Below are 26,773 nucleotides of genomic sequence, written 5' to 3'. Positions count from 1 at the left end.
CAGTGCTTGACAGGTGATTGCCAATGTGTTGGAAGCCACTTCACCTGTCTAGGACTTCACTTACCTTTAACTGTACTTGTATACTGCTAGCCCTCACCATGCCATGGAAACAGCTTATGCAACTTCACCTTGCACCTGTGCTGAGGGGCAAGAGCAGAAGCCACACCACCAACAATAGCAGCAAGAGCAATACCAGTGACAGCACCAACAGCCTGCTCCTCAGCCAGATGCCCAAACACAGGACAGAGGGGATGGATACAGAGATCCAGCTGGAGGGTGACAAGACCCCCAACAGAGGATCTGCAAGCAGAGGATCATATCTCCTGAAATATCTCAACACCAGTGCCATGGCTAAGCCTCCCCATTAGTAAATCAGCTTCCTGACCTGAGAATTATCCTGCTGTTCCAGCAGAGACTAAAGTAAAAGATGCTGTCCATAGTGGCATAAGCAGCTGATGTTGTTTAGATGGAAAACTGGAGTCCATGTCAGCAAACCAATCTCAATTCTGAATGTCATTAAAGTAAGCAAAGGAGATTTCTAGAACTGAAGATATTTGGATTGGTTGGAATGAAAGAATAGCAGTTTTGCTGTTATTGAACTAAACAACATTGATTCTCATCCAAGACCTGATGGGGGAAATTTTCAGCAGCTGGCCCCCTGTAAAATGGAGGACCAACAATTGAAAATCAGGAGTGTGGACAGCTTAGCCGCCCTATTAAAGCCCATGGTTGACCTCTTGCACTCCCGCCTGAAACTAGAGGAAAGCCGTTTACATTTGAAAATTGGTTGTAGACTCCCAGTTTCAAGTACAAAAGAGAAGCACCATATTTTGCCTGTTTATACCAGATGGTGAGTGGCCTAACTAACAATCTGTCAAAAGGCCTCTGGAGCCCACTCAAAAATACAGTCCAGCAATCAGTTTTTTTTTGTTGTTCATTGGCCCAAGAAAAGCAGAAGTGCTCTACCTGAACCTTCAAACTTAAATCCAATGACTGAAGGATTGCCCCTCCCTGCCCTGTTGTATTATCCCTTTCAAGATTAATACAAACAAAGCTGAAGGGCCAGGCAGAGTGGTTGCACAAAGGGAGCTTTAATAGAGACCTTTCTTTTTATTCATTCATGGGATGTGAGCATCGCTGGCTAAGCCAACATTTATTGCCCATCCCTAATTGCCCTCATTCAGAGGTCATTTTTAAAAGTCAACCACATTGCTGTGGGTCTGGAGTCACATGTAGGCCAAACCAGGTAAGGACGGCAGATTTCCTTCACTAAAGGACAAGAATGAACCAGATGGGTGTTTACAACAATTGGCAGTGGTTTCATGGTCATCATTAGACTATTAATTCCAGGTTCTTACTGAATTCAAATTTCACCATCTGCCTTAATGCCAGAGCATTATGCTGGGTCTCTGGAACACTAGTCCAGTGACAATACCACTATGCCACTGCCTCTCTGATCTGTTATTGCTTCAGCTTACATGTGCTAACTAACAGTGCAAGAGAACTGAATCATGTGATATTGCATCACTTCCTGTGATGACAAACATATTAGCAATAACCATATTTTTAAATGAGTATATTTAACATACTAATGTTGGGGGTCTTGTCACCCTCCGGCTGGATCTCGGTATACAATTCACAATCACAACATGCCCTACCCTTAGCTGACCTGTTGGCCACTTCAGTGCTTGAGACTAACAATTTTTCATGCTCCCAGAAAAGATGTGTTGCTGTGTGGGCCTGGCAGCTGTTTGGCACCCACAGCTTTGCAGAGGCATATAACTGAGGCCAGCACCACAAAATGGCTCAGGCAGCTCGCTAACACACGGAGTAGTGAGGGGCGCAGCAGTTGCTTCACTGACTTTGAGCCCATTTTGTGTACTGCTATAAATTCATCTTGATATTTGACTGACAGCTGGATAGTATGACAACAGCCTTTGAATTAATGGTGGTGGCAAAAAGGAATAGTTGGGTGTGGTCTGATAATGCTTTTGGATAATGTCACTGAGGAACAGCATGCAGAAGGTAAATAAAAGGGAGAGGTGCAGGTGATTGTGTGAGGGCAGCAGGGGGAACCATTCAAAGAGATCTATTAGCAACATTGGGACAGATATAAAGATAAAAAGTACTGATTGTAAGATGAAAGAAAGACTTAAAAGAGGTAAGGAGACCAATTTTGAGGTTTTGAGAAAGAATGGGCTAGAATGGAGATGCAGTAGAAGATACGTGGGCTAAAAATACCAATCACCATGACCCTGATTCCTTGCCATCACCAGAAATCTGATAAATAAAAGATAGCTGGGTTAAGAAGGAATGGCCATTTTCCAAATCATCTGATGGTCTGTTCCAATAAGATAAGGAGTGAGTTTACTGTAGCAGCATACTCGGCAAATGCCCAGATGCTATCAGGACACCGGAAAATTTACAAAAATCCATCCTGATTATTTAACTCAAGTCTAGGGGTTCTCAATTTGAAATGATTTTTTTTCAGGCAGTAATTGCTTCATAGCTTCTTTTTGTCTGCTGAAGATATTCCAGTAGCTAGAAATCCTTCATGAATATAAATGTGAATGAGCTTATCGTGATCAGCACATTGAAGAGTAATTTCAGGTTTTGTACTTCCTGCATTTCTCTAATTGAAGAAATCTGTTGTTGTTTTCTGGGTCTCAGTATGATGAGATGAACTGACTTGCCAGCTTGAAAGTAGCACTTAAAAGGGGCTATACCGAGAGGCATTTTAGAATCACAAGGCGGTCCCTCCGCAATTACACTTACTTTGGGAGAATATCATTATAGGTCTGATTCCAATTATTATTTACGGCAAAATAATATTCATAATTCATCACTTGAAGTGGTATGCTGCAATGTTGAAGCTATGCCAGCTCATTAACCTTCGCACATATCAAAGAAAAATGCAGTTGATAAATGCTCCTGGTTGATCGGGGGTGACTCAGTTTGCCAAGAGGGTGCAGTCTGCACCTCCGGGAAGTCAGACAGAGCCAGGAATCTGAGTGGCCACTCATTCGGGCTCTTGTCATCACAGGAGAAGATAACCTATCTCCCAGCTTCTGGCAAACAATCTATCCAGCACCTGCCTTATGCATTTATATATTAGTGACTGCAAATTCTTTGTTAAGTCTCGGTAACAGCTTTTAAGGAACCGGAGGCAAAGAAATTGAGGGTGATGGTGACTGTCACAGCCACAAGTAATGCATAGTGACCAGGTCCAGTCGGCAACAGGTCTTCTTCCTGGAGGCTGCGGATGTCTGTGACCACCTGGTGTGGCCATCTCAATCTTCGAAAGCTTCAATGCTCACTGCTGCTTGTTCAGTTCCTCCCTACGACAGTTTCATGTGAGAGAGTTATTTGGCAAGTTTTCAGTTGTCTGGTCAGAGAACTTTGTGATGTTGTGGTGTCATGGCTGGATTTGATTGGGCCACTGAAGAGAAGCAGACTAAGGAGTAAAAGCAGCAAGGCAGTGATATGGAGGGAGCTGCAGGAGGCCAGCAGGGAAGAAAGCAACCGAGAGGTTGAGTTGGCAGGAGGGCCTACCCTGCCACAGGACTCAGCACCCTTGAACTAATGGAGGAGCTGTGCTTCTTTCATTTAAACTGCGCCTCCTGACCTTTAACCACCCCAGTAAAGTACCACTTCATTTTACCTCCATTCACCCCACGCAATTGCAGGTAATTTCAAATCAGGCTCCCAATTGCACTGTGGAAGCCTGATTTCCAGCCTCTCCACTGATGTCCCAACTTGGACAGTGGCAGGCTCGTGCAGAGTGTGTTGAGGCCAAGTTTCATATGTTTTATTTTTTTCAACCTCTTCATCTCAACCCTCATCCCCCAGTTCCACAGAAGGCAGCAGGTTAGTTTCGAGGCTGCCATCTCAGTGGTGGGAGGAAATAAAACTGGTTACTTTGAAGAAGGGAATTGGAATCCGTGCCACTATTGGCTTTGTGTCTTTTTTCAATTTATGGCACCGAAACTGAGAAAATGGCTATGAGCCATTAACCATTTGGCTAATTCATGTTGTGCTGCTCTCGCAATCATCTTTGTTGGGTTCCATGAGAAATGTGTCTTCAATGGAATGATATCCAACTTCCTGCCTCTCGCATATTTCCGATATGTGGATGACATGTTTGTTATGTTTAAGTCCACAGCTATATGTAACAATTTCCTTACATATCTTAATGGACTCCATCCTGCACTCAAATTCACCTAGGAAATGGAGAAGTTAAACCCACTCCCCTTCCTTGACATACTGCTTGAGAAATCTGCCAGGCGATTCTCTACCATGGTCTACCATAAGTCTACCTTCATTGGTCAACATACGCATTGGGATTCTTACAGTTCCACACGCTATGTGATTGGTCTTATCAGCAACCCCGTAAATAGGGCCCCAGCCATTTGCTCACCATGCAAGCTTGCTGCTGAAATAGGGCTCATCAAAGGCATCCTGCAGGATAACGGCCACCCTGATCAGATCATTTTGCACTGTATATCACACAAACTCAAGAATGGGCCTAAGGCTGTCGCTTTCAGCCCTGAAAAGTGCCCAATCTTCTTCAGATTACCCTGGAAGGGCAAGGTATCTCAAAAATTTGAGCAGCAAGTGAAGTTAGCTGTTTCACGCTGCTACTATGCAGTAGCAGCACGATTGGTATTCGCCACTAACAGGATGCTGCTGTCAAGCCAAAAAGACGTTCTGCCTATCACACAAATGAGTAATATGGTATATGAATTTCAGTGCCAGTGTGATGCCAGGTATGTAGGCCATATATCTCAAAAACTGGTGGATCGTATCAAACAGCATGTCCCAGCTGCTGTTCGCAATGGGCAGGGTACAGACCTTACTGAACCAGCCTGTGCTGGCAAAACTCAAAACACAGCATCTAACATTAGATGTGATTCTGCGATTGGACAACATTTGCTAAATAATCCTCGGTGTGTTAAAAATTATGCTGACAACCAATTTAAGATTCTCAGTTGGGCTCACAATGTGGTGCATTTGTGTGTACTGGAAGCTACATATATTAGTACACAGGGTTCTGTTCTTTGCAGACAGAAAGAACATGTACGCACATTGTGCCTGTTTCAGCTAAACAAAATAAGTGACTACCAGTCTGATTCATTCCTCAGGGCAATGCCTTGACCAATCAGGGTCAAGCTGCCTGGTTTAAATTTCAAACAATGCATGACAGTCAACTGTCAGTCACCAACCGTGGTGCATTCTTCATGGCAACACCACTTGCCAACCAATCAGCACTCTCTTCACATATAGTATAAATTGTTGTTTTCCCTCTTATATTGGTATTCTTGCAAGTGTCCTAATGAGTGCAAGACGAAAAGCTTAGACATATCTCTTTTTGCCACAATCTTCCACTTTAGTAAGTTGCAGTTATGTGATCATGAAGCAATTGCAAGATTGTGATGAAGTTTCTTGGACATCCAAATCTTTGGAGCATAATCCACAGAGCTTCCTGATTTATTGAGTCGAATGCTTTGGTCAGGCCAGTGGATGCAATGAAGAGACATGTGCTCGCCATTTTTCTTGGAATTGCTTGGCAACAAAGACCATGTGAGAAGTTCCCCTAGAAGGTCTAAAGCCACACTGTAGCTAGGATTTACCAGTGCCGCCCAAAGTCAATGGACCTTTGGCTGGTCTGTCAAATTTTCCATCCCACCTGCAATGATTCCTGCCACGGGCGGGACCAGAAAATCCCAGTCTATGTCCCTGGGAGGATTTCTTCAGCCACAGAAAGTAGGTGATTCAGTAGAATACGTGTCAGGATTTTCTCTGGACAATAGGGAAATACCTCGATGGTTTCCACAGCGTGATTTATCTCCATTCTGAAAGATAATTACAGTTGTCGCATTCCTGAAGTCAGGGGGAATTCTTTTTCCTTCCAAATCCGTAGGATGAGTGCATGGAGGCTTGATGTGAGCAAAAATCCACCAGCTTTGAATACCTTAGCTGGAATACCATTGGGACCACATGCTTTGTTTTTTTTTGTGGTTTAATTGCTTGTTGCAGCTTTACCATCAATGGTGGATCACCCATTGTTTCTACCTCAGGGTACTTGGGGATAAGCTGGAGGATATCAGCTGCCACTGTGGATCCACAGTTGAGGAGTTGATGAAAATTTTCTTCCCAGTGTTGACAGATGGCATGTCAGTGAGCAAAGGAGATTTTGTCTATTTGACCTTGGTCTATAGGGTGCCCTGGTGGCTTTGCATGGCATGATGGTCAACATATTGTTGGATTTCTCAGGCTTTCTCTTTCCACCATGTGTCTTTTATCTTCCAGATTTGTCATTGGGAGTCAGCTTTGAGCTGTTGGAAAGCTGCCTTCTTGATTTGTGATCTTGGATTATGCTGTCAGGCTAAGAAAGCTGCTTGTTTTCATTCCAGAAGGTCATATACTGTATTTGAGCATCGTTTTTTTCAGATTAGTCCTGGTGACGATGATGGTCAAACCCAATGACCTGGACACAGGAGTCTGGTATAGTTTACGTTATTTGATCCCACAGTTCTGGAATTGAGTTGGATGTGTGAAAAATTTCCAGATTGGTCCTGAGCCGTATTTGGAATTCCTTTTTTCAGTCAGGTTGCTTTAGGACTGCGACAATGATATTCTTCCTCCTGGACTTTTGGGCCTTGGGCGTCTTTGTGTTAAGTGGATATTTGTCATGATTGAACAAGTCGATGATCTGTTCCCGTAGACATCAGCCCCCGCATGGAATGAATGAGATCAAATTTCAAATTTGTGGACAATACAAAATTTGGAAGCCTTGTAAATTGTGGGGAGGACAGTATAGAACATAAAAAGGACATATACAAGTTGGTGGAATGGGCAGATAGGTGGCAGATGAAGTTCAATGCATAAAAATGTGATGTGATACATTTTGGTAGGAAGAATATGGAGAGACAGTATAAAATAAAGGTTTCTATTCTAAAGGGGGTGCAGAAACAGAACGACCCAGGGTATATGTGCATAAGCCATTAAAGGTGGCAGGACAGGTTGAGAGAGCAGTATTCTAAATTTTATTAATAGGGGCATAGAGAACGAGAGCAAGGAGGTCATGTTGAACTTGTATAAGACACTAGCTAGAACTCAGCTAGAGTACTGTGTCTGGACACTGCTTTTTAGGAAGGATGTGACAGCATTGGAGAAAGTGCAGAAGAGGTTTACGAAAATGGTTCCAGGGATGAAAAACTTCAGTTATGAAGATAGATTGGAGAGGTTGGGACTCTTTTCCTTGGAGAAAAGAAAGCTGAGAGGAGATTTGATAGAGGTACTCAAAATCATGAGGGACCTGGACGGAGTAAATACGGAGAAACTGTTCCCATTGGTGGAAGGATTGAGAACAAGAGGCCACAGACTCAAGCTAATTGGTCAAAAAAGCAAAAGCGATATGAGAAAAAACTTTTTCCACACAGAAAGTGTTTAGGGTCTGGAGCTCACTGCCTGAGTGTGGTAGAGGCAGGTTCAATCAAGTCATTCAACGGGGAGTTAGATGATTACTTGAAAAGAAACAATGTGCAGGATTACGGAGAAGGCAGGAGAATAGCACTAGGTGAAATGCTCATTCGAAGAGCTGGTGCAGACATGATGGGCCAAATGGCCTCCTTCTGTGCCATAACAACTCTGGGATTCTGAAGGATACACACATCACTTACATCTTTGACCCGCACAATGACGTAATCCCGGAGTTTGCAATGCTTTGATCTAGGGTTCCTTCATGTGGTTCTGTGTTTGTCCTTCCGGCAAAAGAGGATGTTTGTTACAATGAGGCCATGCTGAGCACACTGTCAGCAGGAGGACACCATTTACCAACCCCGCTTTTCCTAATAGTTCCTCTGCAGATATCAGAGCCATGGCTAACCCTGGCATTAAAGTCCCTCAGAAGGATGATCTTTTCTTCCTTTGGGATGGTAGTGAGGACTTCATCAAGGTCAGAATAGAACTTTTCCTTTACATTTTCATCGGAGTCAAAGGTCAGGGCATAAATGCCGAACGTGGTGACATATTGGTTATGGCTGAGCTGCAGGTGAAGTGTCAAGAGTCTTTCATTTAGTGGAGTTCTGGCAGGACAAACCAACTGAATGGACATGAGGGTCACTGTCAGCCTTTCCTTTCCAGCAGAAGATGTTTCCCCCCTTGCTTGTTGCTTCAGCTGCCCTGCCCCAGAAAGGCGGATCTCACTGAGGGCAATGATGTCAGTTTGGAATATAGCTCATGTGAAACAATTGCAGTTCTTCTTTCTGAAATTATCCAAGTGTGTTCTAACATTCCAAGTAGCAAAATTTAAAATGTTCTTTCTTTGACCAGAGAAGTGGTGATCCTGCGGGGTGTGGTTCCCTCGCCAGCAGAAAGTGACAGCCTGTTTTAGGGCACCTTTTCTGGCACCCTCCCCATGTGGGGTGACGAGAGGGTAACCTGAAGAGGACTGCGGAGTCACAGATGCTGCCGTCTAAAATTACCTCTGTCTCAACACAGGTGTCCATTGACCTTCATGCATCTGTCACCTATGTGCATATTCTTGACATCAATGCAACAAGATCTTCCTACTTTCATGTGGGAGATAAACCTATATCCTGTGTTTTAGAATTCCTTTGCACAATACACAGATCCCATACCACTGTTGTGTGCAAAAGCCAAGTGGTTCCTCTATATGACTCCACTTTTGTGCCACCCTCATTTCAAAACAGGTCCTCTAAGGTCTGTATCTTCTTGTAAGTCACAAGGGGCACCTGCTGGCCCATAATCAATCAGTTCCATAGCTCCATACCTGCAGTAAGGTCAGTCACATTTGCAGATACCCAAGCAATGTACGCCTTTCATGCATTCTAATTGAATTTTTCTGTGTCAGGGTCATTAGGAATTTATAGCAGGCTTCCACAGTCAACATTCAGATGTAACAGAGCATTTCAAAGCAAAAATGAGGATGAATGCCTATATCTGCAGCAATATGTGCTTCGTAATACATCTATCCAACCCTTCAAGCACCACCTGCCCAGCAAATTGGTTTAAGCAGAAGTAAAATAGTGATAGTACCCAATAGTTGACTGCAAGAACCAGCCAATGAGACTGCCTTCAGTTTATTTCTCTGGCAGCATTGGTGGCTGCTTACATGAATTTCTGTAAGATCTGTTGTATCTCAGCTGTTCTTTATTCAGTTTCGTGGAGATGCCTCTGCTCCCAGTCATACTGTGAAATATGAGCACAATATAGTTGTGCTATCTTCCTCTGCCTTCCCCAATTCTGACCTCTCCAAGCAACTTGCACATTTGCTGAATAAGAACACTGGTTCACATGCATGCATAATGGTATCTGTTCTTTACTGAGGAACAGGGGAAATGCAGAGATGTCATGAGCTGTTGTTGTATTACTTCTCCTTCTTCTTAGGCAGTCCCTCAGGATCAAGGATGACTTGCTTCCACTCTGGTTCAATTGGTTCTGAAATGGTTGTCCAATTTGCAGTCTACAGACTCAGCCACATGCTGGGCAGGTGGTGCTTGAAGGGTTGGATAGATGTATTACAAAGCACATATCGCTGCAGATATAGGCATTCATCCCCATTTTTGCTTTGAAATGCTCTGTTACATCTGAATGCCTCAGAATGAAAACATGATGAGCACCCTGGGAAGCATGCATTGTCATGTATTATTTTCTGACAAGAATAGCATTTACAATCATGGATTTTGGTATGGCGTGGGATTGATGATGGGCATGTGAGCCTTTGATATAGCCAGTGTGCTCTGTACCTCGGTCAAGGCATTCATTAAGTGCAACAATTGCTGTGTGTGCTGATACTGTTCATTGCTGAAATGTATGTAGGTGTAAATTGCAACAAAATGGTTTAGAGCAAACACAGGAAAATTCCTCTAACCCACTATATGACATCTGTGATGACACTTTTATAGTTCTTCACTAACTACCATCATAGAATCCACAAAGCTATGTAATTGTACACAAGCTTTTTATTTCTCGCCTTTAGGAAGACTTCAGCAAAAACAAGCCATTTTTCAAAACTTTTCACTAACATCTGATATGACATTTTTGAAGGAAAGCAATGTCCAAATGGTCTTTAATCACTTAGCACATTTCACTTTCTCTACTTGTGCCTATATTTTCATGAATTCAATGAAGTGCCAAAGTATTTAAGAGTAGTGTAATATTATCTGAAATGCTACGATCAGTTTATCCAAATCCTAGTTTATATATAAAATATTATGCAACTATATGTTGTTCAATTAAAGGTCAGAAGATATTTATTGAGCCATTATGTAATAAAACAAAGCAGCATCTGAATTTGATGCCAGAAAGATTGATTAATTAACATGAAAATGCATTTACAGCATAGAATAAGCACTATAAAAATGCATGGCAGTGGATTGCAAAATTTGAGCACACCAGCTTAAGCATTTAATTTACGCTTGCAGGGGCACAAAACAAGGTTGGTACCTTCACGCTGATAGTTCAAATGGAGAATTTGGTCACACAGCTGACATCATCACTCCAGTAATATCTCTTTCTGGTCCAAAGTGTACACTGAGTTTTTGGTATCACATGAGTGGAGTGACCATTGGGTCATTGCAGGTATTACTTTTCTTATTATAACAAATCATTCTTTTTCTTCATTATTATGACCAGATTACAACAGAGCTGTTCTAAAATTGAATTCCTGAATGTACAGATCAGAATTAGATTTGTACTTCAACTTTTTCTAGCTTATATTTATACAAACAGGCAAAAAGGTGGTGATTTATTTCATGCATGTTATGGGTGTTTTCAACGTTCAATTTTGGAAGAATTATCTATCGTCAGTTTCTCGATATTCAAGAAGTTTAAATGGTGGAAGATAAATAAAAGTTGTTAATTTCTGTTACACAGAAATCTTCAAAATCCGACCATGATACTAATGCTTGCAATTTTGTTTCCCTTAAGATCTTCAGTAAATTTGGTAATTCAACACAGTTACTCTGGTCACAAAGCGGTAATCAAGGTAATCGTTGGAAGCGGGGAGAAGTATTTCTTGGAGTTCTGTCTCATTTTCAGGTTTGCTGTCAGGATTTTCCTTTCATTAGTAATATAACCTGCTGAAATGACATACAGTAAAAGAATAATGTCATTCTTCAAAGATGTGTTTTTGGGCTGCTTTGCTGGACAGCATGAGATGAGAGGTGGCAGGTGGCTGGACAGTGCGGGTAGTGGGATGGCTGAAATGTTTGATAGGGGACGTTCAGAGAATGCCACAGGGCCTTGCTCCATAGGAAATAGTGTAGGCTGTGATTTCAAGTCGTGAGGCTGCATCACACCATTTGTAAAACTCACGGCTGACAGGTGGGAAGGGGCCTAACGCTAAGCAAGAAAAATTGCAAATGTTATACCCATGTTGAAAAAAGGGTGTAAGGCCAGTCATTTTAACCTCAACAGGGGAAAGCTTTAGAAATGATCATCTGGGACAAAGTTAACAGTCGTTAGACAAATGTGGATCTAGGGAAAGCCAGCACAGATTTGTTAAGGACAAATTGTGTTTAACAAGTTTGATTGTATTTTTTGATAAGGTAACAGAAAGGGTTGATGAGGGGAATGCTGTTGATGTGGTGTACATGGACATCGTTTGATGAAGTGCCACAAAACAGGCTTGTCTGCAAAGTGTCTGACATAGTGGTGAATGTTTGTTTTTTGGCTTGAAGAATGGTATATGTTGGAGTCCCTGAGGTATCGATAATATGATCACTGATTTTTTGATCTTATATTAATCATCTAGACTTGGGTGTGCAGGGCACACTTCCAAAATTTGCAGCTGACACAAAACCTGGAAGTATTATGAACTGTGAGGAGGAGAGTGATAGACTTCAAGAGAACAGAGACAGGCTGGTGGAATGAGTACACATGTGGCAGACGAAATTTAATGCAGAGAAGTGCGAAGTGATAAGCTTTGGTTGGAAGAATGAGGGAAGTATAAAATAAAGGATACAGTCTTAAGGAGAATGCAGGAGCAGATGGACCTGGAGGTATATGTGCACAAATCGTTAAAGGTGACAGGTCAGGTTAAGAAAGTGGTTTAAAAGGCCTACAGGATCCAGGACTTTATAAATAGAGTACAAAAGCAAGGAGCATGGTGAATCTTTATAACACGGTGTCCAGCCTCAGCTGGAGTATTGTATTCAATTCTGGGCACCACACTTTAGGAAGACATTGGAGAGGGTTTAGGAAAGATTTATGCAAATGACTTGGGGGATAATGGACTTCAGTTACATGGATAGATTGGAGAAGCTGTGGTTGTGATTCTTAGGAAGGAGATTTGATAGAGGTGTTCAAAATCATAAAATGTCTAGAAAAAGGATTGGGAGAAACTGTTCCATGGTTAGAAGAGTCAAGAACCAGAGGAAACCAATTTATGGTGATTGGAAAAAAAACAGGTGCCATGAGAATTTTTTTTACTCAGTAGGTGGTGAGGATCTGGAGTTCACTGCCTGAGAGTGTGGTGGAGGCAGATTCAACCATGGCTTTCAAAAGGGAATTGGATTTTGCAGGGCCAAAGGGAAAAGGCAGTAGAGTGAGACTTAACTAAGTTACTCTTGCAGAGAGACATGACGGAGTAAATGGCCTTCTGTGTTGTAACCATTTTACGTTTCTATGATTGGCCAGAAATGTTGTCATCTTATTTTATTTTGGGAAATCCCACGTAAGGCACATTCGTTTATCAACAATATTGCTCCACTTAACTACCAAAGACCAAAGCTTCAGGAAATCATAGAGTATTTATTTCGTTTCCACTTTGTTTGCCAAATTAGAAACACCGATGTCTTTTGCAGGACATAATGAAGTGACTGACTCTGATTAAAACTACGGTTGTTAAAATATTCAAAAGTGCAGTCTGTTCAAGAAGAGCATGGGAGAGAATTTTCTTCCCATCGGGGGGGTTGTGTAGGGGCAGGCGCGGGTGAGCGTGGACCCATTTGGCACCCTCAATTGGGTACGCGACGCCATTTTACATGGGTGGGCCAGTTAAGGCTCGCCCAGTGTGAAACACACCAGGAAGCACTGAGCACTCCCTGTGTGGGCAGGAGGGGGGGTTCCTGAGTCGGGAATGCGCTCTTTTGCGCATGTGCGCGAAAGAGCACAGAAATCTCCTGGAGGCTCAGAGGTGCCTCAGGGAGATAAGTTTAAAGTGTAAAAAGCTTAATAAAGTGGCAGAAAAGATTTTTATGACATCCCCTCATGTGAAACTGTCACATGAGCTGAGACATGTGCATTAATTTTATTGAAATGTTTTGTGAAAATTTAAAATCATTCATGAAGCCTCATCCTGCCCACGGATGAGGTTCCATGAAAAGCGTGAAGGCCTTCTGGGCTCTTCACCTGCCCACCAACCTTAAGGTTGGGCGAGCAGCTCCATTAATTATCTGGATTGAAAGTTAAATGGCCTTAATAAGCTTTTGACAGTTCGACGGGTGCACAGCCGAGTCGGCTGTGCGCCCACCAAACTGAAAATCTAAATGACGCGCGGTGACATTGTGACGGATGCACGATGCCACCCTGCGTCATTTTACACCTTGGCGAGCAGGCCCCACTCACCAAGCCGAAAATTCTCCCCATGGAGTTGAAACCGAATAATACAATTCAGAAATACACACACAAAATGCTAGAACTACTGAGTAGGTCTGGCAGCATCTGTGGAGAGAAAACCCGAGATAATGTTTCAGCTCAGTGATCTTTTGTCAGAACTCAGTGAAATTTAGAAGTCTGAATGAAAATGGTCAGTTAATGTTAAAAGATATCTTAAATTGTACTCATGTAATCAAATGTTTAATTTTTAGTTAGAATTATTAGAATACTAACAGCACAGTAGGAGACAATTCAGCTCATTGAATCTGTGCTAGCTCTTTCGAAGAGCATTATGGTTAGTCTCATTCCCCACATCCCTGCCATCTTTTCTCCTTCAGGTATTTATTCAATTCCCTTTTGAAGGTTCCAATCTTTATCCAGCACCCTATCAGGCTGTGCATTCCAAATCCTAAACACTTGTTGGGTAAAAAAGTTTTTCATTATGTTGCCTCTGGTTCTTTGACCAACCACCTTAACTCTGTGCCCTCTGGCTATTGAATCTTCAGCCATTAGAAATAGTTTTTCTTTATTTACTCCACCTAAATCCCTCATGATTTGAAACACCTCTATCAAATCTCCTCTTAGCCTTCTCTGCACTGCTCAGCTCTAAGGAAAACAATGCAATCTCCAGTTTATCCATGTAAGTGTGATCTGGAACCATTTTATTAAATCTCTTCTGAACCCTCTCTAAAATGCTCTTCCCAAAGCTTGGCGTCCAAAATTGGGCACAATACGCCAGATGGGGCTCAATTAATATTTTGTATAGCTTTAGCATAACTTCTTCACAATGGCGTATGGCGTTGTCACTGGACTAGTATTCCAGTGACCCAGGGTAATGCCCCGGTGACCTGGGTTCAAATCCCACCATGGCAGATGGTGGAATTTGAATTCAATAAAAGTTTGGAATTAAAAGCCTAATGATGGGCAGGATCTTCTGGGTGGGGGTGGGGCCCGCTCGCCGATGCGGGATGACATCGGGTGGAACTCCTGACGTCGCCCCACGTCATTTCCATTTTCAGGTCGGCAGGGGCACAGCCGAGTCAGCTGTGTGCCCCCTGACCTGTCAACGGCCTATTGAAAAGCTAATTAAGGTAATTGAGCCCTGGCGGGCTTTGGAAAAAGCATAAAACATCATCCACAGGTGGGATGAAGTTTCATGAGGCTATTTAAAGTTTTATCAAATCTTTCAATAAAAGTTATGGACATGTCCCAACTCATTTGACACTGTCACATGAGGGGACATGTCAGGGAAATTTTTTTATTATTCCTGTTAAAAATTTTAATTCCGAGCCGACCTCCCTGAGACAGCACTTAGCCTCAGGGAGGTGAGTGCGCTCTTTCGCCAATCAGAGGCGCACCTGCCCGTGCCCGCTCCCACACTTCTCCCCCCGACTGGGGGAAAAATTTTCCCCATGAAACCATTGTCATAAAAAACCCATCTAGCTCACTAATGTCCTTTAGGGACGGAAATCTTCTGTCCTTACCTGGTCTGGCCCACATGTGAATCCAGAACCACAGCAATGTGTTTGACTCTGAAGTGGCCTAGCACCTGTACCCAACAGAGGCTCCCCCCAACAATGATCATGCCCCTTCTTTCTCCTGAGTCACCAAATCGTGGCCTACCAACTCCCTCGATGGAGCTTGCCACAATAGTTCATTTGCTCAACAACTTTTTGACCTCCACATTTGATACCCTTTTTCTGGAAAAACCAGCTCCTGACCTCATTACTGCCTTGGTCCAGACCTGGACAAAGAGCTGAACTCCAGAGGTGAGGTGAGAGTGACTGCCCTTGACATCAAGGCAGCATTTGAAGAGTGTGGCATCAGGGAGCCCTAGCAACACTGGAGTCATAGCTAGCACAAAGGAAGATGATTGTCAGGGGTCAATCATCTCAATCCCAGGAGATCACTGCATGAGTTCCTCAGGGTAGTCTCCTCAGCATAACCATCTTCAATGACCTTCCCTCCATCATAAGGTCAGAAGTGGGGATGTTCATTGATGAATGCACAATGTTAAACACCATTTATGACTCCTCAGATTCTGAAGAGGTACTTGTTCCTTATGCAGCAAGACCTGGACAACAGTCAGCCTTGGGCTGATAAGTGCCAAGCTACATTCACCCTAAATGAATGCCAAGCAATGATCATCTCCAACAAGAGAGAATCTAACCATTGCCCCATCACATTTAATGACATAACTATTGCTGAATCCCCCACCATCAAGATCCTGGGGTTACCATTGACCAGAAACTGAACTAGCCATATAAAAAATGAGGTTACAAGAGCAGGTCAGGGGCTGTAAATTCTGCAGCAAGTAACTCACCTCCTGACTTCCCAAAGCCTGTCCACCATCTACAAGGTACAAGTGAGGAAAGTGATGGAATATTCTTCACTTGCCTGGATGAGTGCAGCTCCAACAACAATTAAGAAGCTCAGCACCATCCAGGACAAAGTAACCCACTTGATTAGCACCCGAACCATTACCTTCAATATCACCCTCCACCACCGATGCACAGAGGCAGCAGTGTGTACCAGCTACAAGATGCACTGCAGCAACTCACCAAGGCTCCTTCAATAGCACCTTCCAAACCTGTGACCTCTACCATCTAGAAGGACAAGGGCAGCAGAAATATGGAAACATCACCAGCTGGAAGTTCCCCTCCAAGCCACATACCATCCTGACTTGGAAATATATCACCGTTCCTTCACTGTGGCTGGGTCAAAATCCTGGAACACCCTTCCCAGCAGCACTGTGGGTGTACCTACACCACAAGGACTGCAGTCGTTCAAGAAGACGGCCCACCACCACCTCCTCAAGGGCAATTAGGGCTGGGTAATAAATGCTGATCTTTCACATCCCATGAAATAAAAAATGCAATCTCTAATTGCAGTGGTTCTTGCAATGCAGCCACAATCTTCACTCCCTCAGGTCCAAGGGTCCCTCTTGAGGGTCTCTGGTACACCAAGTTCATTCAGCTGCCTCAGCTGCTTCCTCCTCTTTCCTCTGTCCACATAGTGAAACCTCCCTCCATAAGGCTTGAACACTCATCACTCTCTAGGTTATTCCCTTTCCCCCTTCCCATGTCCTCTCTGAGGGAATCCGCCTTCTGCTCTCTCAGCCCATTCACACTAATCTTCTAACCACCCAACCTCCCAATGAACCCCAAAGATTACCAGCACTTGCTGAAGATGAAGAGGAAAAGAGACAAATATTGGGGAAAAAAGAAAGCAGAACTCCAGTTTTCAATAATAAAAGATATCCTCTGCATTTTGAAAAAAAGAAAGCCAAATGAATTTGATCTAGGCATCTTGAGTGAATAAGTAGTGGATGATAATAACTGACTGCTTGTAAAATTTTTACAGGTTATCTTAAGAGCCAAGCGAGGTGTGAGTTACATGGGCGATATTACAGTGGATGACATTTCCTTTGAAAACTGTGCTTCTCTTCTGATCCCAGACAGACAGTGCAGCCCTGAAGAGTATTCATGTGCTAACAAGTATTGTATCCCTAAAGACCAGCTCTGTGACTTCAACAATGACTGTGCTGATCATTCTGATGAGCATCCAGTCATCTGCAGTAAGTAATTAACAAGCTTGGGTGAACCATGCAGATCTAATCTTCAGACAATTGTAAAAAGCTAAATTCACTGGATTTCCAGATGCTATTCTTTTGATAACTATGTCAGACAGAGGATTTATTGTTTTGTTTCATGTCTTGTGAATAGAACAAAAATACACTCTGCCAAATTACACAGCTCTGTTCACAATGCCTGTTGGCCTGATGACTGTGATCACTGCACTTGTGTTTACCTGGCCTTACACCTTCAGCCATAGTTATGATCATTTTTTTCACCATTCAGCTCCTTTGTGTATAAATAAGCCAACCTTGATTTATATTCAGGTCACTTCAGTTCAATCTGTCTAATTCAAGTTTATTGTATCCAGAGCCCAATAGAAACTACTGCTAACATAGCTTTTATATCAACTGGGCAAGCAAACATTTGATACAAGTCCAAATTCTTCTAGCTAGTTTGGATCTTCGATTTCTTGTATGTTGAGTAATTCTACTGGTCCGTACAAAGCTGAGGCTGATTGAGGCAAGTAAAAGCAGCGATCTGAGATTGTAAAATGAAATAGAATGTGCTGGGTTAGTTTAATTGCGATTTACATTTGAGTTCACCTTGATTGAACTGCTTTATGGCACAGGACATCTTGGATGGAGACATGAGAAATGTGGCCCACAGTAAGTTTGCCTGCCTTTGTTTGAACATCATGTGGATACCGTGACATGGATGTCTCATTTTACTTCTACTGCCAAAGGAGGTTAACTGCCAACCAAAATCCTTGAGATATAAAAATTTATATCCGAAACCCATTAGAATATAATAATTGCAAGTGACCAGGTTATTGAATCTGTTACAACAAAACACTGATTGGGACTTCTAGCTTAACTATAAATCTGGTTTGTTTCAAATCAAGATGAGACAAAAACTCATTTTGAACTTTATTATTAGAAAGAAAGAAGACAAAACTTGCATTCATATTGTGCTTTTCACACCACCAGAAGCACTTTACAGCTGATGAAGTACTTTTGAAGTCTAATGAATGTTGTAGTGTAGGAAGCACAGCAGCCAATTAGTGCATAGCAAGTTCCCACAAACAGCAACGTGGTAACCAGTGGTTTTCTGGTGATGTTGTTTGAGGGATAAATATTGACCAGGGCACCAGGAATAACTCCTCTCTTCTTCTTCGAAATACTGCCTTTTCGATCCATCTGAGTAGATGGAGCCTCGATTTAATATCCCATCTGAATTAATGAATTAACAAGTGAAGAGGGCACTCAGTCAAGCACATATCTCCACCCCACTTTGTTAATTCAAGATTATTAAAATTACATGGTTCTTCCTTGAAGCTTTTCACTGCCCTGTTTATGTTTTGTAACTACAAAGCTGAAAAAATAAATCTTTTTATTAAGAGCTTCGATCAAACAATCCACCTCCAACAAATTGTTCTGAAAACTCTACTCACATTTTGACAGCTGTGACAAATTCCACCACAGGAGCTGAGACAATCCACAACATTCTAAAACAATCAACAACATTCTAAATAAAACACCCCACAACCTTCTATAAAAATATCAATTCACCAATTCTCCCAATGTTAATGGGTCCTTTAAAAAATTCCATGATCTGGATCTGTATCTTTGCCAAAAATTAAACAGCTCTTCCTTAGGTCATACCATATCTTTGTATGAAGCTTCATTGAAATTCATCCATTAATTTTTTGAGATGTATTGTTACAGATAAACAGAATAATAAGCAGGGACAGGAACATTGGGCTGCATTTTACATGCCCTCACCAGGCATGTTTTCATCGGGGGGTGGGGGGGGGCCACGTAAAATATGTCAGGTGTGTAGCTCACCGCCTTCCCGCCCACCTCAACCCAGTCCACATAATACGAAGGAGAGGGGTGTGTAAGGCTCCCAAGAGGCCACTGTCATTCGGCCTATTGAGGCCCTTAAGTGCCCAATTATTGCCAACATAAGGCCCTCACTGCCATAATACGCTGGGGCAGTGGAAGTTGGGCGAGAGTGGGAAAGCCATTTTTCACCAATGTTGGTGAAAAGCAGAAGGGGAAAAAGGGAGTACGTCTTTGGTGGGGGGTGGGGGGGGGTCACTCCTAAGATCGTACAGCTGTTATGTGCGTCCCCACCTGGCCTCCAAATTCAACCCCACAGCCCCCTCACCCCTGTCCTCAGGATACCTGATTCCCTTTCCACCCAAAAAGGCCTGACTTTCCTCTCTCTCGTGTCCATAACACTTCTTCCTGCAGCCTCCTTGCAGTCCCAGCAGCACCAGAAGAGGGTAGTGGGTGCTGCTGGGACTGCAAGAGCGATTGACCAATCAGATTGACCAGCAGCTTTCAAGGGTGGTTCTTCCACCCACTTAGTGGGGAGGTCTGACCCTCAGCTTGTTAAGGCCACCCGCAAAGTATTATCGCTCTGGGGCGGCCTTTTTTTAAAGCCAACCGAGTTTTCTTTCGGGGGGTGGGATGGGGTGGGGGGGGTGGGGTTGCTGAGGTGAGCAGTAATGCCACCACCCACCCACCCCTTAAAATTCAACCCTTTATCGCTGCCCAACTTCAGTGGTGGAGGTAATTATCTTATATTTGTAACAAACAAGTCATGATTACCACAAATTTCTCATGTTTTAGATGATGTCTACATGTGGTTCAGTTCTTTCAGAAGAATCTTTTCTTCTCCATCACTCTGACTCGATCAATGCAAGTAACAACCAACCTTTGGAGAGATCTTAGAAGATCCTTTAAAACAACAATAAACTAAGTGGGCGACTTCCAAAACATTTCATTGGCAAGAGTAGCTCTAATTTCATTCTTGCCATAATCAATGAAGCATCTGCTTATAGAGTAAAAAGAAAGAAAGACTTGCATTTATATAGTGTCTCTCACAACCTCAGCATCTCCCAAAGTATTTAGTGTCAAATGAACTGAAACTCCACAGGATCAACATCCTAAAGTAGATGCCAGAATATGCCTACTGGGAACGCCTGCTGCTAACATTACTAGACTTACCGGGCCAGATTTCAACTCTGTGTAAGTGAGTTTGAGTGAATCAAAATCTCGCACAAAGTGTTCAAGCGTGGGTCCCGCATTAGTATTTCAATGGTGGGCACTCATAAGCATTGAAAAAAGAAGGGGGGAGGAGATGCAGCAATAGCAACTGTCCTTCATCCTGCCAGCATCAATGGCACAGGAGATGGAAAAGATTAGCCCCATAAATTATGCTCGGAGTGTGAGAAAATGCCTGGAAAATAAGCCAGGATCCAAATGTCATGGGTCTGCATCATTGCTGCCAATCTCTGTAGGGCCCTGTTTGAGCAGAACCTTCACCAGCCTCTTCAGAAGGCGCAGCCCAGAGGGAAGTGAGCCTCATGTTGGCCCAGGTTGATATGTTATGTGAGGAGACTTCCTGGCTTGTTGGTCAAAGAAAATAGAAAATAACTGGGCTCTCAAGCCTCAACATCTGAATATTTAAGACATCTCCTAGCATCCTGTCACCTTATAATAGGAGCTATACTTTAGTCTCTTCTGGATCTGTGGTGCTATCAAGAGAACAGAGAGCCTCCCCATTTTTAGTGGGGAATGCCGTGACCTGATGTTGAAATGCTCATGAGGGAACTTTCCCTGCCCGGAACATCTGGATTATTACCTCTGCTAGATGCAATTTGGCATAGGACAAGTGAGATTAGGGGAGATGAATGCATTGCTCAAAGCCTGGTGTGGGAAAAGTGGGTTCCAGTTCATGGGGCACTGGGAAAGTGGGATCTGTGCCGTCGGGACAGTCTACACCTGAACCGCGCTGGGACGGGTGTTCTTGCAAGCTGCGTAACTAGGGAAGTAGAGAGGATTTTAAACTAAGTAGTGGGGACAAAGGATCAAATTTGGGAAGATGTGGTAAATCATAGAGTAGAGACAAGGCAAAAGAGAAAGGTATTATTAAGGGAAATGCAAAACAGACCATGACAGGAAGGCATAGAGAGTACAAATCTAACAGTAAATTAACAGATGAGACTAGAGGTTATAATTAGAATAAAAGGATAAAACTAAAGGCTCTGTATCTGAATGCACAAAGTAATCAAAACAAAACAGATGAACTGAGAGCGCACATAAAAATAAATAAGTATGTTTTGATAGCCATTACAGAGACATGGCTGCAGGAGGACATGACTTGGGACCTGAATATTAAAGGATATAGGACATTTAGGAAGGACAGGAAGTGAGGAAAAGGTAGCGGAGTGGCTCTGTTAATTAATGATGGTATTAGCATCATTAGCACAATGGAGAGGGATGACCTAAGTTCATGAAACCAGGATGTGGAAACGGTTTGGGTGGAAATGAGAAATGATAAAGGCAAGAAGTCACTTATGGGAGATGTGTGCAGACCCCCTAATAGAAACCGCATGGTAGAATGGAGCATAAGGGAAGAAATAATGAGAACAAAAACAGAAATACCTGGAGAAACTCAGCAAGTCCGGCAGCATCGGCGGAGAAGAACAAAGTTGACGTTTCGAGTCCTCATGACCCTTCAACAGAACTAAGCAGAAATAGGAAAGGGGTGAAATATAAGCTGGTTTAAGGGGAGGGGGGAGAAGGAGGGGGGGGGTTGTTGGGACAAGCAAGCAGTGATAGGAGCAGATAGCCAAAAGATGTCACAGACAAAAGAACAAAGAGGTGTTGAAGGTGGTGATATTATCTAAAAGAATGTGCTAATTAAGATTGGAGAGCAGGACGAGCAAGGTAGCTCTAGTGGGGATGGGGTGAAATAAACCATGGGTGGAATACATTTAAAAATAATGAAAATAGGTGGGAAAAGAAAAATCTATATAAATTATTGGAAAAACAAAAGGGAGGGCGAAGAAACAGAAAAGGGGTCGGGATGGAGGAGGGAGTTCAAGATCTAAAGTTGTTGAACTCAATATTCAGTCTGGAAGGCTGTAAAGTGCCTAGTCGGAAGATGAGGTGCTGTTCCTCCACTTTGCGTTGAGCTTCACTGGAACAATGCAGCAAGCCAAGGACAGACATGTGGGCAAGAGAGCAGGGTGGAGTGTTAAAATGGCAAGCGACAGGGAGATCTGGGTCATTCTTGCAGATAAACCGAAGGTGTTCTGCAAAGCGGTCACCCAGTCTGCGTTTGGTCTCTCCTATAGAGGAAACCGCATTGGGAGCAACGAATGTAGTAGACTAAGTTGGGGGAAATGCAAGTGAAATGCTGCTTCACTTGAAAGGAGTGTTTGGGCCCTTGGACGGTGAGGAGAGAGGAAGTGAAGGGGCAGGTGTTGCATATTTTGCGTGGGCATGGGGAGGTGCCATAGGTGGGGGTTGAGGAATAGGGGGTGATGGAGGAGTGGACCAGGGTGTCCCAGAGGGAATGATCCCTATGGAATGCCGATAGGGGGGGTGAAGGTAAGATGTGTTTGGTGGTGACATCATGGTGGAGTTGGCGGAAATGGTGGAGGATGATCCTTTGAATACAGAGGCTGGTGGGGTGATAAGTGAGGACAAGTGGGATCCTATCATGTTTCTGGGAAGGAGGAGAAGGCGTGAGGGCGGATGCATGGGAGATGGGCCGAACACGTTTGAGGGCCCTGTCAACTACTGTGGGTAGAAAACCTCGGTTAAGGAAGAAGAAGGACATGTCAGAGGACATGTTTTTGAAGGTAGCATCATCAGAACAGATGCGACGGAGGTGAAGGAACTGAGAGAATGGGATGGAGTCCTTACAGGAAGTGGGGTGTGAGGAGCTGTAGTCGAGGTAGCTGAGAGTCGGTAGGCTTGTAATGTTGTAATGGATATTGCTGGACAGTCAATCACCAGAAATTGAGACAAAGAGGTCAAGGAAGGGAAGGGAAGTGACAGAGATGGACCATGTGAAAATGATGGAGGGGTGGAGATTGGAAGCAAAATTAATAAATTTTTCCAGGTCCCAACGAGAGCATGAAGCAGCACCAAAGTAATCATCGATGTACTGGAGGGGGCCGGAATAGGACTGGAACAAGGAATGTTCCACATACCCCATAAAGAGACAGGCATAGCTGGGGCCCATGTGGGTACCCATAGCCACACCTTTTATTTGGAGGAAGTGAGAGGAGTTAAAGGAGAAATTGTTCAATGTGAGAACAAATTCAGCCAGACGGAGGAGAGTAGTGGTGGATGGGAATTGTTCGGGCCTCTGTTCGAGGAAGAAGCTGAGGGCCCTCAGACCATCCTGGTGGGGGATGGAGGTGTAGAGGGATTGGACGTCCATGGTAAAGAGGAAGCGGTTGGGGCCAGGGAACTGGAAATTGTTGATGTGACGTAAGGTGTCAGAGGAATCACGGATGTAGGTGGGAAGGCACTGGACAAGGGGAGAGAGAAGGGAGTCAAGATAGTGAGAAATGAGTTCCGTGGGGCAGGTACAGGCTGACACAATCGGTCTACCGGGACAGTTCTGTTTGTGGATTTTGGGTAGGAGGTAGAAGTGGGCTGTCCAAGGTTGTGCAACTGTCAGGTTGGAAGCTGTGGGAGGAAGATCTCCTGATGAGATGAAGTCAGTGACAGTCCTGGAAACAATGGCTTGATGTTTAGTGGCGGGGTCATGGTCCAGGGAGAAATAATGAGAGCTTGTCAGAAAGGCACAGTGATAATCATGGGAGATTTTAACCTACAGATAGACTGGAAAAGGGAGATGGGCAAAGGTAGCCTAGATGAGGAGTTCATCAAATGTTTCTGGGATAGTTTCTTAGAACAGCATGTTCTGGAGCCAACCTGAAAGCAGGCTATACTAGACCTGGTATTGTTCAACGAGATAAGATTAATTAATGACCACTTAGTAAAGGTACCCTAGGTAGCAGCAACCATAATATGATTGAATTTTTCACTCTGAGGGAGAGAGTAGTGGGTCCGAGACTATGTTTTTAAACTTAAATAAGGGCAATTATGAGGGCATGAAATCAGAGCTAGCTAAAGTGAATTGGCAAATTAGGTTAAGGGATAGGGCAATGGAGATGCAGTGGCAAACATTTAAGGAGATATTTCAGAATGCACGGAAATAGATACATTCCAACGAGTAAGAAAAAGTCCAAGGGACAGACACACCATCCCATGGTTAATTGGTAAGTTTAAAGATAGTATCAAACTCAAAGAAAAAGTTTACAATTGTGCAAAGGTAGGTGGAAGACCAGAAGATTGGACAAAATATAAGGAACAACAAATGATGACTGAAAGATTAATAAGGAGGGAAAAATTTAGAGTATGAGAGAAAGTTAGCCAGATGTATAAAAATAGATAATCAGAGTTCCTATAAATATTTTAAAAAGAAACGAGTTAACAAAATGAGCATTGGTCCTATAGAAAGTGAGTCTGGAGAATTGATAATGGAAAACAAGGGAATGGCAGTGGAATTGAACAGGTATTTTGCATCAGTCTTCACTACAGAGGATACAAGTAACACCCCAGAAGCACCTATGCGTCAGAAAATGGAAGGGAGGGAGATACTCAGGAAAATTACAATCACCAGAGAATTGGCACTGAGTAAATTATTGGAACTGCGGGCTGACAAGTTCCCGAGTCCGGATGGACTTCATCCCAGGGTCTTAAAAGAAGTGGCTAGTGAGCTGATGCATTAGTTTTAATTTTCCGAAACTCCCATTAGATTGGAAGATAGCAAATATTATTATTCAAAAAGGGAGGGAGGCAGAGAGCAGGAAACTACAGGCCAGTTAGCTGAACATCTATCATAAGGAAAATGTTAGAAGTTTTATTAAAGAAGCTTTATTAAAGAAGCTATAGCAGGGCACTTGGATAAGTTAAAGGTAATCAGGTAATCAACATGGTTTTGTGAAAGGGAGTCATTTTTAACCAACTTATTGGAGTTTTTGAGGAAGTAATATATGCTGTTGATAGTGGATGGACTTTACTTAGATTTCCATAAAGTATTTGCTAAAGTGCCACATCAAAGATTATTGTAGAACATAAAGGCTCATGGTACAGGAGATAATATATTGGCATGGATAGAAGATTGGCTGGCTAACCGGAAACAGAGAGTAGGCATAAATGGGCCTTTTTCAGGTTAGCAAGATGTAACGAGTGATGCACCATAAGGATCAGTCCTGGTACCTCAACTGTTTACAATTTATATCAATGACTTGGATGAAGGGATGGATGGGATGATTGCCAAATTTGATGATGATACAAAGATAGGTAGGAAAGTAAGTTGTGAAGAGAACATAAGGATGCTACAAAAAGATATAGATAGTTTAAGTGAGTGGGCAAAGATCTGGCAAATGGACTATAATGTGGGAAAATGTGAAATTATCCTTTTCGGCAGGAAGAATAAAAGAGAAGCATATTACCTAAATGGTGAGAGATTGCAGAGCTCTGAGATGCAGAGGGACCTGGGTGTCTTATTGCATGAATTGCAAAAAGCTAGTGTGCAGTTAGAGCAAGTAATTAGGAAAGCTAATAGAATGTTATCATTTATTGCGAGTAGAATTGAATACAAAAGTAGGGAGGTTATGCTTCAGTTGTACAGAGCACTAGTGAGACCACAACTGGACTATTGTGTACAGTATTGATCTCCTTATTTAAGGGAGGATGTAAATGTGTTGGAAGCAGTTCAGAGAAGGTTTACCAGACTAATACCAGGATTGGGTAGGTAGCCTCATGAGGAAAGGCCGGACAGACCAGGCGTGTATCCGCTGGAGTTTAGAAAAGTAAGAGGTGATTTGATTGAAACATATAAGATCCTGAGGGGCCTTGACAGGGTGGATGTGGAGAGTATGTTTCCTCCTGTGGGAGAATCTCGAACTAGAGGTCACTGTTTAAAAATAAGGGGTCACCCATTTAAATTGGAGATGAGGTGAAATTTTTTCTCTCAGAAGGTCGTGAATCTTTGGAATTCACTTCCTGAAAAGACGGTGAAAGCAGAGTCTTTGAACATTTTTAAGGCAGAGGTGGATAGATTATTGATAAGCAAGGAGGGTGATAGGTTATCGGGGGTAGGTGGGATGTAGATTTGAGGTTACTACCAGATCAGCCATGATTTTATTAAATGGCAGAGCAGGCTTGAGGGGCCGAATGGCTTACCCCTGCTCTTTATTTGTATGTGTGTATTAAAAACAACAACTTTATTACAAAAATATAATGAGATTTATTTCACTTACAGGTACAATTTTGGGGCATTGTGATTTTGAATTTGATCTGTGTTCCTGGAGACAGTGGAGAAATGATAGCTTTGACTGGACCCTTAAATTGGGAAGTACACCAACATTGGGTTCAAGTCCAGCTACTGATCACACACTAAGAAATCCAACTGGTCATTACATTTATATCGAAAGCCCATTCCCACAGCTACCTGGACACTTAGCAAGGATTTCTGGTCCATCCATTAGTAAGAGAAGCAAAGACTGTAAGGTACTAAAGACTTTATTTGCTATCACTCCTACATAACATAAAGCAACGCACATTTAGAAAATCCAACTTTTGCTGTCAATTTTGCCCTTTGTCTGATATTTGATGTATGGTTGGTATCATAATATTTGTGTAAATATATTTATGTTCACATGAAACAGTTTGTAGAAATTATAGGATGTA

The 26,773-nt window shown here is 42.9% G+C and overlaps 1 protein-coding gene across 1 annotated transcript in view; it reads left to right on the top strand.

Moving 5' to 3' along the window:
* The window catches only part of malrd1 (MAM and LDL receptor class A domain containing 1), a 290,471-nt gene that overhangs the window by 49,864 nt on the left and 213,834 nt on the right, over window positions 1-26,773 (top strand). Inside the window, exons 9-12 of the mRNA XM_041183945.1 lie at window positions 10,449-10,605; window positions 10,954-11,064; window positions 16,987-17,200; window positions 26,346-26,593. Of these exons, the coding sequence (XP_041039879.1) occupies window positions 10,449-10,605; window positions 10,954-11,064; window positions 16,987-17,200; window positions 26,346-26,593 (730 nt within the window). The remainder of the gene's footprint in view (window positions 1-10,448; window positions 10,606-10,953; window positions 11,065-16,986; window positions 17,201-26,345; window positions 26,594-26,773) is intronic.

This window comes from Carcharodon carcharias, chromosome 3 (assembly GCF_017639515.1).
Source record: "Carcharodon carcharias isolate sCarCar2 chromosome 3, sCarCar2.pri, whole genome shotgun sequence".
Classification (NCBI taxonomy): domain Eukaryota; kingdom Metazoa; phylum Chordata; class Chondrichthyes; order Lamniformes; family Lamnidae; genus Carcharodon; species Carcharodon carcharias.
Note: the sequence above shows the minus strand (reverse complement) of the source record. Positions and strands in the feature narration are given on the sequence as shown.